We start from the raw sequence: 18,304 nt of genomic DNA, 5'->3' as shown, positions 1-18,304 counted from the left end.
CCACTGTGTATACAAATACTGATGAAAATAAGGAATGGCCTTTCTCTGAGGCCACGCATCCCCTTCCACCCCTATCTCAACCAAGTAAAGTCTTCAGCAGCGCTCCAGCCCAGTCAGCTGCCTGGCATTGGTGAGAATCCCACCATGAGTGACCAGAAGGAGTAAAATCCAGTCATGCTCATCAGGCATTTCTGTTCGCTCTCCCAGTGCGTCCTGTTAATGACCCAATTCCCGTTACGAAGAGTCAACTCGACAAGGAATGCAATTCCTCCTAACAGGATCGCAAACCCTTCACACACACACACACAGCGAACAAACATTTACTGCCTGTCTGGCCATCCCACAATTTTCTAATCTGCAAGTGAGGGAGGAACATATACACCCCTTGGCAGCAAGATTTTCCTTTTCAGAAGCAATCAAGGCTAAGAACCACCATTAGCAATTTGCGGTGCTCAGCTGGAAAAGAAGGCCAGCAGCTGTTTGCCTCATATAAATCACTGCAGCATGGCAGCTCAAAGCTATCAATAGCGAGGACACCTTCCTGGTCATTGGGAAGGACACCTTCCTGGGTCATCAGGCTGAGCTGAGACTTCTCCTCCTTCTGGGGCAGAGGTAACAATCCTCCATAACAGTCCTTCCCCTTTGCTGATTGCCTGGGCTACTTCCTGGTCATTGGGAAGTGTCATTAGGGTTAACAAGCTTTGGCACAGTGCACCTGCCCAGTGCACCTGCCCCAGAAAGATCTGCAGTGGTGGAGGTGTCTAGGAGCTGAAACCAGCACTGGGATTAGTAGCTAAATACCTGAAGTACCAAACAGCTGAATGCCAGGAAGCATCATCTGAATCTTTGGTTTGGTTCTTGCCCCACTCCCCAAACAGCAAAAACACTGGAAATGGCCCAGACTCCTCTCCCCAGATTTGTCTTTATTACTAACTTAAACACTGCCAAAAACCTGAGGCCAGCCATTGTCCCAAGCCGGACTGATCAGGATGAGAGGGGTTGTTATCCTTCACTGGCAAGGGCCAGAAGATGATCAGCTCATATCAGTAACACCATCACCAGCCCAGTTTAAGAGGAAACCTAACACTCCAAACCCTTTCTGTTCCTACCATCCACTGAGGTTTCCCCCTTAATAGGCTTCTAGGGACAGGGCCTGGCTGTTCTTTGCATCTTGCCCTGGGCTTAAATAATAAACAACAGGGCTTGTACTATTTCAGCACCGAGTTACTGCTGTAGAACTGCCTTAGCTGTTTCTGGAAAAGGGCACAGGAGAAGCAGCTATGCATTTTAGTACCATATTACAGAATTAGGAAGGCATCTGCAATAGGGTCACTTACTTCATCCTAGTGTCAGGGTCGAGCCATGCCTCAGTTTCCTCTCGCTTTGGGTATTCCAGTGAGTTGATGATTCGGCCTCAGGCTGAGCTGAGACTTCTCCTCCTTCTGGGGCAGAGGTAACAATCTTCCATAACAGTCCTTCCCCTTTGCTGATTTTCCGGGCTACTTCCTACAACAGCCATCTCCTAAGTTGTAGGCCTTCTTTCCCACAGTCCTCTGGTCTATAGATCTCTCCAAGCCTTTGGCCACAGCTGCTTTCACAGGGCTCTCCCTTGGGCCCCATGCTGAGAGACTTCCAGGCATTCCCTCCACTGTGGTTCTCCAACTGGTCTGAGTAACATACAGATCTTTTTATAGCCTGGCCCCCTTCTCCCAGCAGCCCCTGCTGCTAGTCTTCAGTCACCTGACCTTTATAAGGCTAGAACTTGCAACAAGCTATTTATTGTATTGGCCCAGGTCTGCCTTAATGTGACAGTCTCCTAGCACTTCCCCACCACCACCAAAGCATGAAGTGGTAGATTTATAGCTGGGGATTTCCCTAGTCCTGGATACTTGCCACTATCCTTGGCTATTTTTGTTTTTTCCCTTCTTGACTTATTTTGCTTTAATAGAACATTGTTACTCTCCACCTCAGGTGGTCTCTCCTCGCTACATCCCCCCAATAGTCTCTCTGCAAGCTGCTTGGTTAGGGTGGCCAGATGGCCCGATTTTATAGGGACAGTCCTGATTTTTGGGTCTTTTTTTTTTTTAATATAGGCTCCTATTACCCCTCCCCTCCCCCATCCCCATTTTTCACATTTGCTGTCTGGTCACTCTAAGCTTGCTGCCAGTGGCCATATCTAAGAGAACCTGGCAGTATTGGGCCCTTGGAACCAGTCAAGCCGCTCCAAGTTTATGAGCCACTGAGTGAATTTTGCAAAGCCCTTCTTTAGGCATCAGATCTACATTACTGCCTCATATTCAAAATACTGCCCCAAACACCAGGTGTTCAATCATGAGGCAAACATCCTAGGTTTTTTTAAAGCTCATGATTTTTAAGCCAATCACATTTTTTAGATTTTTCCCTCCACTTTTAGGGGAAGTTGCACAGCGTGTGTGTGATCATCACAGGGTCAGTCTGCATGCAAAATATGCAGCCTCCCTGTTCACTGACCAGCTGAGAGACTGTTAGCCTCTCTTACCCCCTGGCTGTGGGAACTACCATTTACTTGCTCTCTGACTTTCCATTGGCAGGCAGAATAGGCACCTGCTTCGCTCATTCTTCCTGCATGTTTTTTCAGTCTTTTGACCCACATTTGGCCTGTTTCCTCCCTTTCCTTCCCACTCTCCCTCTCCGCCCCATTCCTCTGCATGCCCCTTCCAGCTCTCCCCACCCATTCCCCCAATACACTCAATCCCCAGCATTCTCCTTCAGTCTCCCTCCCACCTGGTCCCGATCATGTTTCCCCTCCCTATTGCCCCCCAACAGCCCCATCCCTACCACCTCCACATTCCCCTGGTCCTTGCCTGGCTCTCACATGGAAATTAAGGAGTCATCATCTGTCCTGAATTGAGCCCTATTGGAAACAATAGGAGATGGTATCAGTCTTGGCTGGACAAAGTATCATTTTCATTGACTGAAGCCAGAGGCCTGCCCTACCATGGACAGGAATAGGAGATAGCAAGTATTTTTGCAAAGGGTAGCCCCTTAGGGTACATCTATACTGCAACAGGAGACCTGTGACAGTCACAACTGGCCCAGGTTCTCATGGCTGCGGCTACACGGCTAAAAATTGCCATGTACACATATGGGCTCATCCCAGAGCTTGAGCTCTGACACCCAGCGGGAGGAGTGGGTCTCAGCCCAGACTCCAGCCTGAGCATCTACCTGGCAATTTTTAGTTCTGGAGCCTGAGCCCTGCAAGCCCAAGTCAATTGACCCAGGCTCAGGGTCTTGGTGCTGCTGGTTTTTTATTGCAGTGTAGTTATACCCTCAGTTACACTGTTGCCTTTGATGGGTTTTACACCTGTGAATGTAGGCAGAACATGGCCATCACCACTGTTGTAACTAATAGCTGCCCTTCAGATCTACTCCATCTTTCCTGCTGTCATTTTCAGAATATCACAAGTATCCAAGAATAATTTCAAATAAATGAAAACAGTCAATGTAAAACTGTTTTGTTTAATATATTGCACATAATCAAGATCTTTCTAAATACTATGCATTTTGTACTTCAAAGGAAATCTGCTATAGATTATGGATACTATTAAAGCTTTGGATTTTCTTAATATAAAAGTATTTCAGTTTTGACAGAACACGTTCAGAAAGGTGTCCACATTAATCTGCAAATATTTTATGAAGTTAAATTCATTCAGCATGTTACTAAAACATTTTCAAAACAAAATTAAAAACACAACTAAGTCTTCTGGAAGTCAAGACTATCTCAAATATTAATTTGGCAGCATGGTGCTAGTTTTTTTTATGCTGTTTACCAAAAATGGCAAAACAATGTTTTTATCCTTCAGACAGTTTAATTGGTTTCTCATATATTAAAGTATTGTACTTTAAGTGTAATCAAGGAAGGCTTACTATGTGAACAGACTAGTAGATTTTAAGTTGTTTGACCGTGTATTTCAGAAGTTTCATAGTTGTTTTAATTAGTGTCAACAGGACTCCAGAAGCTTAAGGTGGGAACCAAGACAGTAGGTGACCTATTTCCTTAAACCTCAAGATACATGAACAGATTTGTATCATTACAGAAAGAGGAGAAAGTGTGATTCTGGAAGACCATGATCAAACGGTACAAGTCCTCAGAGACAAAATCCCGGTTTGATGAATAATCCCATGCAACAAGTATAACAGAATGGCTTGTTCACAAGACCAGAATACAGTCAAAGATCATCTTAGGTGTGATCGTACACAAACAGATGCTATTAGAAACCATCTCTGTAGAAAAAAATCCCTACGGTGCTTACACAAATGTACGCAATGGCTGTATTTGATGGCCAGGATAAAAGCAGGAGTGAGTAAAGTTGGGAGTGCATGTTTTATAAGTGAATACTAGTTCTGACCTCACTGGCAGGTGGTGAATTGTTCGACAGAACTATTTTGTTTATCAAAAGTCTAGTCTAAGATTAAGGATCAAGCTAAGGATTGAATGAGAATACAGGGTGAACCCAAAGGAATGTTAAAGGATCCCGCATTCTTTGTAGGACCTTGTATTGAAGAAAAATATCATGAAGGAAACTACTGCAATGGAATAGGACAATACAGGTTAAGGTACTTTTATTATAAAAGTTTATACAATGAATGCCAGACATAGCAATGCAATTATATCTGGTTTATTTATATATATTTATACATATATCTATATATTGGTATATAGATATATAGTTTTTACTTGTACCAAAGTAAAACTATGTTATATCACAAAATGCCTAATTCTACCATTTATTTATTGCTCAACAAGGATGGCACAAAACACACTTGTAGCATAACTGTTGCCGTGCTTATCTACTATACTGAATAAACAGCCAAACACTGCATGACACACCCAAAGCAGCTGTTAATTCTGAATTGAAACGAGTCTGATCATTCACTCACTTATAAAAATATTGGAATCATATAGATTTAAGCATTATAAAGGAGGAATATATTATTTAAAACATTTAAATAGTGCATATTGACATTTTGCGTGTGGTATATATAAAACACAAACATTCATGTACAACGCCATACAGTACACATTAGTTTCGATGTGTGGATACACCCGCATCTGCAGACTGAAGAAAAATAACTGAAGTGCACATTGCACAATGGAGTTGAATAAAATTGATAAATGGTCTCAAGATTAGTTTAACCTCACAATTCTCTAGGGTCCACTAAAAATCAGCTTGCTGTATAAAAAGGCAAATCCACCACTGCACAACTAGTTTAGTTCTTTCTTCCAAATTCCAAAGTTACATGCCAATAATCCCGGTAAAAAAAAACAAAAACGGTATTTTATACCACGCAGATGACCTGCTGCACTGGAAATCCCATTCTGAACCTACTCCATGTGTTTACATGACAGAACTACTAATCTAGGAGGTTACATGCTAGTCAGTTCTTAGTAACTTTGTGAAAAAAAATTCATTTTTGGTCTTTTTTTAAGCAGTGTGAATAATATCGGTGTTGGCATTAGCCAGTCATAAAAACATGCAGTGAGAGGAGGTGCATGCAAAACATAGCCACAAACAGCTGATGCACACTGAAAAATCCATAAAGCACCAGTTAAAATTAACACTTTTTGCCGAATCAAAAACCATTGTTGATGGCTGTTGTATTGTGTAGCATAAGCAAGCTAAATAATCATTCAACACAGTGGATGTGATAATCAAAACATTGTTTTAGTATCAATTCTGAAGCTGAATCATGCAAGGCCCATGTACTATTTGCTTACATCACAAGGGTTAAACCACTTATTTTTGTTCCCCAGCTGCATAACACGTTGTGATATACAGCAGTAATTTTTCCCCACTAAGACGGACACTGTCCATTCTCAGGTGCATTTTAACTACAGTGATTTTAGCCCTTCATAAATTGGTTTCAGATACAGCAAAATTATGTAATTGACCTAAGCCAGCTCTTATCTGCTGGAGCTGTAAATGTCTGAGCACCATCAGATTTCCCATAAACTGAAATGTTTGTTTCTCAAATTTTCTGCAGGGTGAGATGCAGTATCCAATTCAGACAAAACACTATATGACCACTATTTGATAAACAATAACTGATAAAATGAACAACAGTAACATAAGTCCCGTAGGCAGCATGTGATATAACTGTTCAGTTTTTCCAAGTTTTAAAAGTACACTAAGCAAGGTCACTTTCTGGTTTGTCCATTGTCATCCTTATCGATGAGGAAATGTGACCTCTAAGTAGCAAAATCCATTGATCATAATACATATTACCATGTGACAGATGTAATTTAGAATACCAGAAATCAAACAAAGTGTTCCACAGCAGTTCTTTGAAAGGAATTTCTGTTCACTTTTGGTATTCCAGGAAAAGAGTTGTGTGTGGAATTTTTTGTCATGTTTTCCATAATAAAAGGCAACAGGAGTAGTTGAGTGTAGCATTAAGATATACATATATACCTTAATTTCTTCAGTAATGCAAACAGCTGGTAATAACAAAAAGTTGATAACAAAAAATTGACTCTCCAAAGTTCTTGAATGTTTAAAGGACAAAATTCTATAGTCTTTCTGGAACAAGATGCATCTGTAATATAAAACATTGAAGGAAACTATGTGTTTGCTAAAGTTGGACAGGGCAGTCTCTTTATTTAGAACATTTTATTTGCTCTCTAGACAGGACCTACTTACCCTTCAAACATTTTATAGTGGCACCATAATAAAGTGCACAAACTGGGTTCTTTCAACAGTGCATGACAAAATGAACACAAGCACCTGATAAGTACTATGGTAGTATGAGGAAACATGATGTTATTCAGTGTTTTTAAGGAACAATCTATATTGATTTCGAAAAATCTTGTTTGCTGATAAGGACTTCTAAAAGCCTGAGCTTGGCCTTAATTTTCTTGTACTCCCTGTACTCATCAAGCATTGGAGCCCGATCTTCTTTCTGTACATTCCTATAAAGAGAAGAAAATATTTAAATTCCAAGAAAATCCTGTACATCTCAGAAAGTCAAACATCACACACAGAAGTAGTATGAGTTAGCTATATGATTCTGGGTGACCTTTTTGGCATGCAGCCTGTTGACAAGAGATATACTGCAACTGCCCCAGGGCCAAGGAGTTAAAGTTAGCAGAATAACTGACTAAAAATACCTGGGAGAGAGAAAAATCTGAAGAGATTAATTCAGCACAATCACCGGCAGTATATTTACAAAATGTCTCCAGCTTTTCTGGAAAATTTTTCCATAGGTGAATTTTTTTTTTTAATCATATTGGGAATAAATAACTTCATGGATAGCTTCAAATTATAATCCAGTTCTGAGGTAAGAAAAAATAATAAACAGATCTAAAACTATAATTAAATATTTAGAGTTATTTGCCATTCACTATAGACCTGATCATTCACTCACTGAAGTCAATGTCAGTTTTGCCACTGACGTCAATGAGCACACAATGAAGCCCTATTAATGGAAATTTGTATCTACAGCTGCCAGTGAGTTTATAGCTGGCCAAATGCTAAATATAAATCTTAGTTAAGCAAGATAAATTATGTTCTATTTATATGTGGGTATCGATTAACTATTACCTTGAAAAAACAGCTACTGCATTTAATATATGCACAGTAGCAGGTTATGCCAAATTTGCAACAATAGACACTTAAGCAGGAAGACTGAAGGACTAAGGAATATATATTAAAAAAAGGTACAAAAATATGCCCCCCTTCTTGTTTATGAAGCAATTACTCTCTGTTTAGAATGGGCTACTGGAACACTAGAAAAGTAGATGTTTCTTAGTAGAAAAGTTTCACTGGATAAAAACAGAGGGATTATCCTGTTTTTATAAAATGAGATAAATTGTTCTTTTGATTTCCAGTCACACTTTACGGGGGGAGGGGGAGGGAAGACTAAAGAGTGCATCACCTTCACTATTAAAATGCACAGAAGAATCTGGATTATTTTATTACCTAGTCCTACATTAAAATGAGTGTCCCTCATGAGACTATGCATAATGAAAGAGCACATACACATGGATTGTTGATGTAAAACAGATTAGACTCCATTTGCTAGGTTTCTTGGTTTAATATGGAACGAGCGGTAAAACATTTTGATAATGAATACTGTACTGAAATGCACGAAGGTTGGTCATATTTAAGTGGACATTAAGATGACACTCTGCTACAAAAATTAGTGCCTCAGTTTCCCAAACAGAGTTAACTTTTAATATGTCTGATAAATAAAAAGCAATAGTCAATGAAAAATGAAGCACCAGCCTGATATTCATTCTTCTGTTAAACTAACCTCCCATTCTGTTGATAAAACCCCTCTTCAAATTCTCGTAAAGTTTTGCGTAACTTCTTTTTTTCAGCTCTGGCTTTCCAAAGTTGCTCTAATAATTCAGGCCTAAAAATTAAGAAAGAAAGAAAAAGATGTTGGCCAAGTAATAAGAAGGAAACCCTCATCTGCCCTCTTAAAAACAAAATGAAGAATCTAGGTGTATTGATATTACATTGATTTTGCTCAGAAGTAGTTTAGTATCCAGGATATGTTTGATGGGGGTGGGGCGGGAGGGACACCAACATAGACATAGGCTAATCATTAATAAAAGAAGTACAATTCTTCAGTCATCAACCCAAAATCATTTGAAACAACTTACTAAGAGAATTAAACACTTAGCTGAACAGTAGAAGGTCCGAACTGGACGTTCAGATGACTTCCTTTTCATTTGAATCACTTAACACACACATTTGTTGAGAGATACAGAAAGACAACTGCTTATATTAAGAAACTCCACATTTGGTGTTATAGTCTTAAGTACATTCAGTGTAACTCTCACAATAGTACAGTACTAATTACTTCCTATTCATACGCACATAGAAGCTGCTCGGATACTTGATAGTCGGAGGTCCCGAGTCAGCTTTTCTTGACCTTCTTCAAGATCAGACTCCGAATTTTCAGCTGGGCTTGAAATAGACTGTGTTTGGACAGCAGTTTTTAAGATATCATTAAATTCTGATGACAAACCATCACCATCCTCCTCTTCTTCCTGCATGGTGAAAAAGTAGAAGTTTACAACACTTTCTCTTGAATATGCAAGGAGGAACTGAAATATTTGATAAGTGTTTTACTTACCTTAATTTCTTCAAAGAAGTGGGCAGTTTCCCCTTCTATAATGGGCTGTAGCATCTGACTCCGCCTCTTAGTTGATGGTGACCCCTGCAATATTCCACATTTGCTTTTTGTTATATACAAATGGATGTTGCGTATTCTAAGCTCTTACATAAAGAAATGTCAGTAATACAATCTGCATAAAGTTCAAACATTTGCCTTCTGAATTTCCATTCACACTTTTACTCTTGATACACATACAAAATCCAAAGTCCATTAGGAAAACACTCTCTATATCGGGCTGGATCCTCAGCCTTTGGAAAGATTACTTTGTACCATCTAAGTGGCACAAAGGAACCTTATGCCAGCCCTAAAAAGGAGGCTGATGAAGATTCCCCCAGTATGGACGACCCCTGAGCTTGCTCAAAAGCTAGCACAGCCAGCCTTTCACCAGCCGTGTCTGGCACCCTGGTGCAGACAGCACACTGAGGCCAGGTACAGTGCTGCAGGAAGAGGCAGGAGTGCAATATGGCTGTCCCCAAGGGTGGGGCATGTGTAAAGGTGGCTTAGAGCTACCTTTGCCATCCCACACACTCAACAGCCTTGAGCACAAGGATTGTGCCCTATAGTTTTTAAAAGGGAAACTCCAGCATGGCGCACTTTTATTCATGGTAAGTTTTGCAAATTAACTATTTGAAAACATTTGTCAGGTGATAGTCTGGTTAACACATGAAGAAATATTTGCTTTACTTACAAGGATGGGAGTAATGCTTGCTCTAGTCAACATTTGTTTCACAAGTCTGTATCTATCATAGAGAGGTTTAACAATATGCCTTTCTTCTCTAGTAACCTAAAGAAAAAGAAAGAAATATGTAACAGAGTAGCATACTTCACACAAACAGCCATCAGCTCAGACATCCTGCTCAGTTAGGCTTTGTAATATAGTGTGGTTTATTTTTAACCTAACAGCAGAACACTTAAGAGAAACACACACCAAAAAGAAACACAGCTTTCAGGAATGATTTAAAGAAAAACTGATGGGAAGAATTCCCAATAGACAAGGCAGCTCAAGTAGAAAAGTAGCTTCTAACTGCAAAGAGCCGTGGGAAAGAGAAAAAGGGACCAAGATTGGAGCAGTGGCAGGCTGAGGATGAATTCTGACAATTCTCTAAAAATGGTAAGCAAAGTAAGAGAAAGATGCTATTGTGTTAGACCATTTGGTTTTACTGCAGATTCTCAGTCACTACTCTGACAGCATAAAGCAGCCAGAAAACTGGTATAAATGGCTAGCTAAGGATTCCCTCCATAGGGGGAAATCCCTGAGTGATGCAGGGCCAGCATAGCTAAACTTCTACACCATCCCCTTCCTGGCCTATAGCATAAGGGATCTGACCAGAGTACCACAGCACACTGGTAATCCACAGCTGGGATACTGGCCCCTTGAGGTGGAAGATAATAGCAATTTGAAATGGGCTTGGGAACATCCAGTGGTTGGACAACTAGTGACATCAATCAGGGACACATATAGGGAGGCAGGTTAAAGGCAACTGGATTGGCAGAAAATCCAGTTTTTTTGCCTCTGTTTTCACTAACAAGGTCAGCTCCCAGACTGCTGCGCTGGGCATCACAAAATGGGGAAGAGATGGCCAGCCCTCTGTGGAGATAGAGGTGGTTAGGGACTATTTAGAAAAGCTGGACGTGCACAAGTCCATGGGGCCGGACGAGTTGCATCCGAGAGTGCTGAAGGAATTGGCGGCTGTGATTGCAGAGCCATTGGCCATTATCTTTGAAAACTCGTGGCGAACAGGGGAAGTCCCGGATGACTGGAAAAAGGCTAATGTAGTGCCAATCTTTAAAAAAGGGAAGAAGGAGGATCCTGGGAACTACAGGCCAGTCAGCCTCACCTCAGTCCCTGGAAAAATCATGGAGCAGGTCCTCAAAGAATCAATCCTGAAGCACTTGCATGAGAGGAAAGTGATCAGGAACAGCCAGCATGGATTCACCAAGGGAAGGTCATGCCTGACTAATCTAATCGCCTTTTATGATGAGATTACTGGTTCTGTGGATGAAGGGAAAGCAGTGGATGTATTGTTTCTTGACTTTAGCAAAGCTTTTGACACGGTCTCCCACAGTATTCTTGTCAGCAAGTTAAGGAAGTATGGGCTGGATGAATGCACTATAAGGTGGGTAGAAAGCTGGCTAGATTGTCAGGCTCAACGGGTAGTGATCAATGGCTCCATGTCTAGTTGGCAGCCAGTATCAAGTGGAGTGCCCCAAGGGTCGGTCCTGGGGCCGGTTTTGTTCAATATCTTCATAAATGATCTGGAGGATGGTGTGGATTGCACTCTCAGCAAATTTGCGGATGATACTAAACTGGGAGGAGTGGTAGATACGCTGGAAGGGAGGGATAGGATACAGAAGGACCTAGACAAATTGGAGGATTGGGCCAAAAGAAATCTGATGAGGTTCAATAAGGATAAGTGCAGGGTCCTGCACTTAGGATGGAAGAATCCAATGCACCGCTACAGACTAGGGACCGAATGGCTAGGCAGCAGTTCTGCGGAAAAGGACCTAGGGGTGACAGTGGACGAGAAGCTGGATATGAGTCAGCAGTGTGCCCTTGTTGCCAAGAAGGCCAATGGCATTTTGGGATGTATAAGTAGGGGCATAGCGAGCAGATCGAGGGACGTGATCGTTCCCCTCTATTCGACATTGGTGAGGCCTCATCTGGAGTACTGTGTCCAGTTTTGGGCCCCACACTACAAGAAGGATGTGGATAAACTGGAGAGAGTCCAGCGAAGGGCAACAAAAATGATTAGGGGTCTAGAACACATGACTTATGAGGAGAGGCTGAGGGAGCTGGGATTGTTTAGCCTGCAGAAGAGAAGAATGAGGGGGGATTTGATAGCTGCTTTCAACTACCTGAAAGGGGGTTCCAAAGAGGATGGCTCTAGACTGTTCTCAATGGTAGCAGATGACAGAACGAGGAGTAATGGTCTCAAGTTGCAGTGGGGGAGGTTTAGATTGGATATTAGGAAAAACTTTTTCACTAAGAGGGTGGTGAAACACTGGAATGCGTTACCTAGGGAGGTGGTAGAATCTCCTTCCTTAGAGGTTTTTAAGGTCAGGCTTGACAAAGCCCTGGCTGGGATGATTTAACTGGGAATTGGTCCTGCTTCGACCAGGCGGTTGGACAAGATGACCTTCAGGGGTCCCTTCCAACCCTGATATTCTATGATTCTATTCTATGATTCTATTCCATCAAGGACACATTTACAGTAATTAACTATGAATAAGTGGAGAGAAAAATACTGCTGCTGAAATCATCTAGCAAGAAAATGCAATAAATATAGAATTTTAGATCTAAGTCTTTCCAAGGTTATAAATAGAGTATACAAGCCCTCTTGTATCATATCCTCAAGTACAGACATTCAAAACTAGTACATTTTACAGTTTTCTTGTTGCATTTCATTTTGGACATTTACTGTATCTTAAAGAACTTGCGAGTGGTTTAGAGGATATTTGTATCACTGTTTCATCAGCGCCAACTACGCCTCTTCCAAAATGCCAACACCAAAACAAACAGAGAATGATGCAAGAATATTGCTTCCAACTTGTATCAGTTTGGTTTTTCAGCACATCACAATTTTGATACTTTATCATGAACAATGATGGAACGGCTAACTTCATATATAACCGGACATATGAAGTAACAACTACAAGCAACAGAACTGTTTCCAGTATAGTAGTTCCATTTCACAGCGGAACAGTAGCTCATGAGTTTTGTTGTCCTTAAAGTCTTCCAAGCTAGATCTAAAATCTTCATATTATATTTATGCAAAGCACTGTGTCACATGTTAAAAGCAGTATGCAGGCTGAGAGTTATATTGCAAAGACAAGTCACAGATCTGTTCTAGCTTCTATATTGGGAATTAGATAAAAAATATGCTATATACTTATAGTCAGCAAGACAACAATACATTAAATGCGTGTGCCTTTAGAATTTTCCATTTTTGTGAAAAAATTAAAAATATTTGGCCATGAAAATTTAAGTGAGAAATTCAGTGATCTGAATCACAATGAACTGATTTGAATCCTGGCAAAAAGGCTTGAATCCCCAAAACACTGGAACGTGTTTGCAGAAGATTTCTCTCTTCTTTGTAAGTCAATGGGCAGAATTCTGCAGCTTCAGAACCATACATACATTCCATTCCATAGCCTGCCTTCAACATTAACATTTTGCTTTAGAAAAAAAGCCCTACATAATCAGTGAATGTGATCATGTTAGTTTTAAAACTACGTATAACTCCACAAGAAGCAATGGTAACAAGGAAATTGATGAGCACAATTGATAGATTACATTATTTCTTGTTACAATAACTGTGCTAACAGTCGGGGTCCTCACTGCATACCAGTTATTGCTGCCTAAGTGTATTTTAGAGTAGTTTTGAGGAAGTTAAGAAAAGATTACCGGCCGTCCATGTTGACTTTCATAGTACAGAAGACTTTTTTGGAGAGATGTTTTCTCTTCTGCCAAATGGTCTTTTGTCATTTTCTGTTAGACAAGAATAATTCACATCTATGTCAAACATACAAGTACCTCTTTTCAATAGCTTCTCTACATTAGGCAACTTGGCAAATGATAGGCATCTTAGCAAATCAGAAAATTTAGTTATATTCCATATATTCTGTCCTTATCTAAAGAAACAGAAATAACATACACTTGAATATTTTGGCAAAACAAACTAATGTGCTGCAATGATGCATTTTTGGAAGCCTAATATATTAGTGGCTTAAAAGAGGACATTCCTGAGAAGAATTACAACCATCTCCTTTCCACCGCAAGTACAAACAAGAATATAGTTAGAAGAGAGAAGTTCTGAATAAAAACATGGCTTTACTCAGAGACATCCTCAAAATTAAATGATATCTGAAATAAATCTAATGGTCTTGCCAGACAGATAAGCTCACCTACTGATAAAATTACATCTGAGATGACTGATGTTTTATTGCTCTTTTAGACAGTATTTTAAGCTGTTGTTTCTAAGCAATGTGAATTTAGACTTACTTTTATGTCTTCTGGCAAGCATCTTTCAACTCGTTTCTCCTTCAGTCTTTTCAAAATGAGTTCAAGCGTAGCCTCCTTCGTAGGCTTCTTCTCTTTCTGCACAACCCGGGGTTCATCTTCATTTTCTTCATCTTCATGGTCAAGAGAAGAGCCAAAGCTTTTTGGAAGAGTGTTACTTCGTGGACGTGTTTGAGGTATGAATTCTCCATCTGAGCATTTGTGCTTTTCATCTGGGATTAAGAAAATTGCCCCATCCCAAAGAAGAAAGATTTCAAAAACTATTTAGAACAGACAGATGACAAAAGAAATGATAGGATGACATAATAAATGTTATTTATACAAACTACTTTCAATTAACCCTTCCTGATGTCTCAGAGACAAGTGTAAACTACTCCTGATTTTGGAGAACAAATCAGGAGGATCCAGAAGTTAAATGATTTCTACTACCCCCAGGGTTGTTCTTGAATGTGTAAATTATTTCAGTTTTAGTGTGAGACAACTTATCTTGGTCTGAAAACAAAACTCGTGCAACATTCCATACCTTTTATTTGTTTTCTCAGTTTGGTAAGCTCTGTCATCCACTTTAAAACCTTTGGATTGGCTGCAATATCACTATAGGAGGGCTGGGAAAAAAATACACAAGCTACATTTGCACAGGGGCAAAGAGAACCACAACAAGTTTGTTCTCTAAAGCTTGTTGAGTGAAATCTTTACAAATATTTTACATTTTTACACTAGATAGAGCATTCTAATTAAGCTGTTCTTGTTCCTCTCCTTCTCCACACCCACATTATCTCATCTGACAGCTCCAACTAACCTGCATGCAGGTCAGTGCCAGTCCTCCTTCAGTCTCAGCACTGGCAGCATGCTGCCTACTACAGATGTTTTCCAGTCTGAGACAGGAAAAGAGTGGCACGCCTACAGATAACATCAGGAGAACAGAGTGGAGAAGATGGGTGAGTTCCAGTAGGAGAAAGCCCCTGCAGGGACTCACTGAAGGATACGGTCCCAAATTAACTTCCTTCCATCTGCCAGAAGCCCACCCACCCATCATAGCACGCCCTATTCATTGCCCCTACATAAAAGCTGGGCAGATATTGCCAGAATATCACCTTTATTCACGCTGGAGTTGTACCTTACTCCACAAGTAGATGTTAATTTTAATGGAACTGCTTGTGGAATAACTTTCAACGTAAGTAAGGGTAACAGACTTTGGCCTTGAAAAATTAAAAAAAAGGGGGTGGGGGTGATATATTTTTTTAAACATTGTTAGGATGCTAACTTGCAGACTAACAACTTACTTTACTATTTTTGTCCTTTTCAAATTGTTCCTCAAATTGTCTTATTTTTTTCTGCAACTTCTTGACCAGCTGATATGGTGTCCTGTCTTCCCTTCTGTCATCTTTTGAACTAAAGGATGCTCTTCGTGTTCTGAATTAATAGTGAAAAAAACAGTCAAAAGTTTTGTACCTTTTAAAGACTGTAGCACAGCAGTTCCCAAACTGTGGGTTGTGACCCCAAGTGGGGTCACTCCAACACCAGATGGGGGTCACAGTAATCTTGAGCGTGCAGAGGACGCCATTTTACAAAATGGTGTCCTCCACACAGCATGACTTCACATGCACCATACATGTGCAGTCATATCGCATGGAAGATGCTATTTTGCAATACAAAATGGTGCCCTCCATGTAGCATTACCTCACACACCATACCTGATGTCACTCTGTGTAGAGAATGCCATTTTATATACCAAAATGGTGTCCTCTATGCAGTGTGACCTTGTACATACAGTGCATGCAAGGTCACGCTGCACGGAGACACCATTTTTAACTAGTGTCTTCAATGCTGTCTGGAGTCACACACTCAACACAGTGGAGTTTCACAGTCACATGTGAAAATGGAGTCATACAGGGAAAATGTTTCGAAACTGCTGCTGTAACCAGTGCAAGCAACTGTATATTTATATGCATTTCACAGGTCACATGGAATTCTGCAAAAGGTACGGACCTGTTTTTATGACTAAGCAGAATGAAGAGGAAAACGTTCCTACCTATAAACTTCTTTTCTCTGACATTACATTGCCACTAATTGTCACTGTAAGGTTGTACTCTGCTCAGATGAAAACATGAGCAGTTGGAAAAGTTACCAGTCAAGTGTGGAGTCACATCTCTTGCCACAAGATGATTTCATCCCAAAAGCTGTGAACTATGACATCTAAAAACTATTATGCTATTACAGAACTCACTTCTACAAGGAAAACCATAATCTTTCCTTTAAACACAAATGTAAGGATCAGGCTGGTGAAAATGGTACCTCCAAATAAACAGGCAAGACATTTAATTTATTCACAGAGAACATGTTCATCAATCCTCACTACAGAAATAAATTAACAGTAAAACCACAAACAGGGAAATAAAAGAATATAAAAAAATATTCTTATTCTTAGTGAGTTCTTCAAGAGATTTTCCCTTGACCAACGAGTTGCTTCAATGCACACTTACTACTCTCAGGTTGGTGTCTGCTACAAGTGTTATTATTTTAGATTGCCGGAGTGCCCAAAATGTACGGAATTCTTTATAAATACAGAGGAAGACATCCCTGCATCAAAGAGCATTTGTTCTAAAAACAGTTCCTTTGATGGATTTTGTAGCAGAGGCCCCTGCCATACTGTTCCTGGCTTATCCATAACATCAGTGATTCAGAGACTGACTGAAACTCAGATTAGAAAATACAGGTTAATTTTTTGTATGACCAACTGTACAGGAGAAACAGCATTAATCAGAACAATTCAGGTGTGTGCACGTGTTTAAAAGAACAACCCTTGTCTTACAATACCCGGATATAGGGATTCTCTTATCTTGATGCCCTGGGTAGTGATAAGACATTGAGATAAGAGAATCCCTAGCCCCCAAGTACTGTAACACTAGGGTTGTTCTTTTAAACATGCACACCTCTGAATTGTTCTTAATTAATGCAAAAATAACGATTCTGTAGTACGGTGACCCACTCTTCCAAAGCACAGATGATCACTCTTCTAATGCCTAACTGAACTCCGAGATGAGAGATGATCTGACTGGGTTAAAAAGCTGTTCTTTCTTCAGATTATCAACAAACCCATTCATCTCAAATCCTAGATTATTCTTTGGAGTTATTTATTCTCTGAAGTTTTCCTTGACCAAGATGCTAGTTAAGAAGGGAAAACAAAGATTCCCCTGTTAGACTCAGTGATAGCACAAATACAAATATCCTTTTGGTGAAAAACACAAAGCTGCTGAAAATAAGCTATCAATTAAAATACTAGTAATGATTTTACCAATTAAAACAGCTTTTAAGTTTCACATGGCTATCAAGATACACATCCACCAAATATATAAACCCTACAATCCCTACGGTTTATTAATGATATATTTGAAGATGGAGTCCTCATGCTGCATTTGGATTTCCTTGTGCATTTGTTCAGCTTCTTGGGATCCAATACGGCTGAAACTCTTCCACACTTCAAGACCAAGAATCAGTAGTTACAGAATTTCCACGAATGCACCTGTCTGTAGTATACAGAACAGGGTATCATTTCATAGCTAGCAATATTTGGGATATCTGGTGCCTCAAAGATTTCACATGCTTGATTAGTGTTACGAAGGGTATATATTCTTATTCTGTATAGATCTGATATGCACTTTTCTGAGATTGTACTCATCAATTTGCACCATAGTATAGGTCTTTCCCAAACTTTTAATTTTCTCTTGACTTTGGTGAGGGAATGGGAAGAGACAAAACTTTTCATGTCAAAACATTTAAAGCTGAACGAAGAGTTAGAGTCCCATCTGGTCTTTCCTGTTCTCAGTTTCTCGAAGTCCTGGAACAACTATTTTCAACACACATTCAATCACTTTTTAAAAACTACTTTTCAGAGTAATAGTATTGGACAGAAAAGGACACTGAATGATTGGCTCTCTTTGAGGGTCATGCTCCCCTAAGCAGATTACCACCATATAGAGAATTCGCAACTCCTTGAGTTGAAACTCAATCATTCTTCACAGCAGAAAATACTAGGGGTTCAGACCCTACAGCTGAAGATCTTAGGGATCCAGTGGAAGTAAGGACACCCATACAGAACCCAGGTGCCTTCACATTGCT

General features: G+C 40.1%; 1 protein-coding gene across 3 annotated transcripts in view; it reads right to left on the bottom strand.

The window, feature by feature from the left end:
* Positions 1-4,676: 4,676 nt before the first annotated feature.
* The window catches only part of FAM13B (family with sequence similarity 13 member B), a 77,381-nt gene continuing 63,753 nt past the window's right edge, over positions 4,677-18,304 (bottom strand). For all 3 annotated transcript variants that reach the window (XM_084636652.1, XM_084636654.1, XM_084636653.1), the window contains 9 exons: positions 15,469-15,598; positions 14,709-14,790; positions 14,168-14,397; positions 13,571-13,654; positions 9,854-9,949; positions 9,124-9,207; positions 8,865-9,037; positions 8,293-8,394; positions 4,677-6,949 (listed from right to left, as the gene is read on the bottom strand). In XM_084636652.1, coding sequence (XP_084492778.1) covers positions 6,826-6,949; positions 8,293-8,394; positions 8,865-9,037; positions 9,124-9,207; positions 9,854-9,949; positions 13,571-13,654; positions 14,168-14,397; positions 14,709-14,790; positions 15,469-15,598 — 1,105 coding nt within the window. In that variant the 3' untranslated portion in view covers positions 4,677-6,825. The remainder of the gene's footprint in view (positions 6,950-8,292; positions 8,395-8,864; positions 9,038-9,123; positions 9,208-9,853; positions 9,950-13,570; positions 13,655-14,167; positions 14,398-14,708; positions 14,791-15,468; positions 15,599-18,304) is intronic.

Source organism: Lepidochelys olivacea (assembly GCF_965140295.1).
Source record: "Lepidochelys olivacea isolate rLepOli2 genome assembly, chromosome: 8".
NCBI classification, from domain to species: Eukaryota; Metazoa; Chordata; order Testudines; family Cheloniidae; genus Lepidochelys; species Lepidochelys olivacea.
This window is presented reverse-complemented; position numbering and strand designations above follow the sequence as displayed.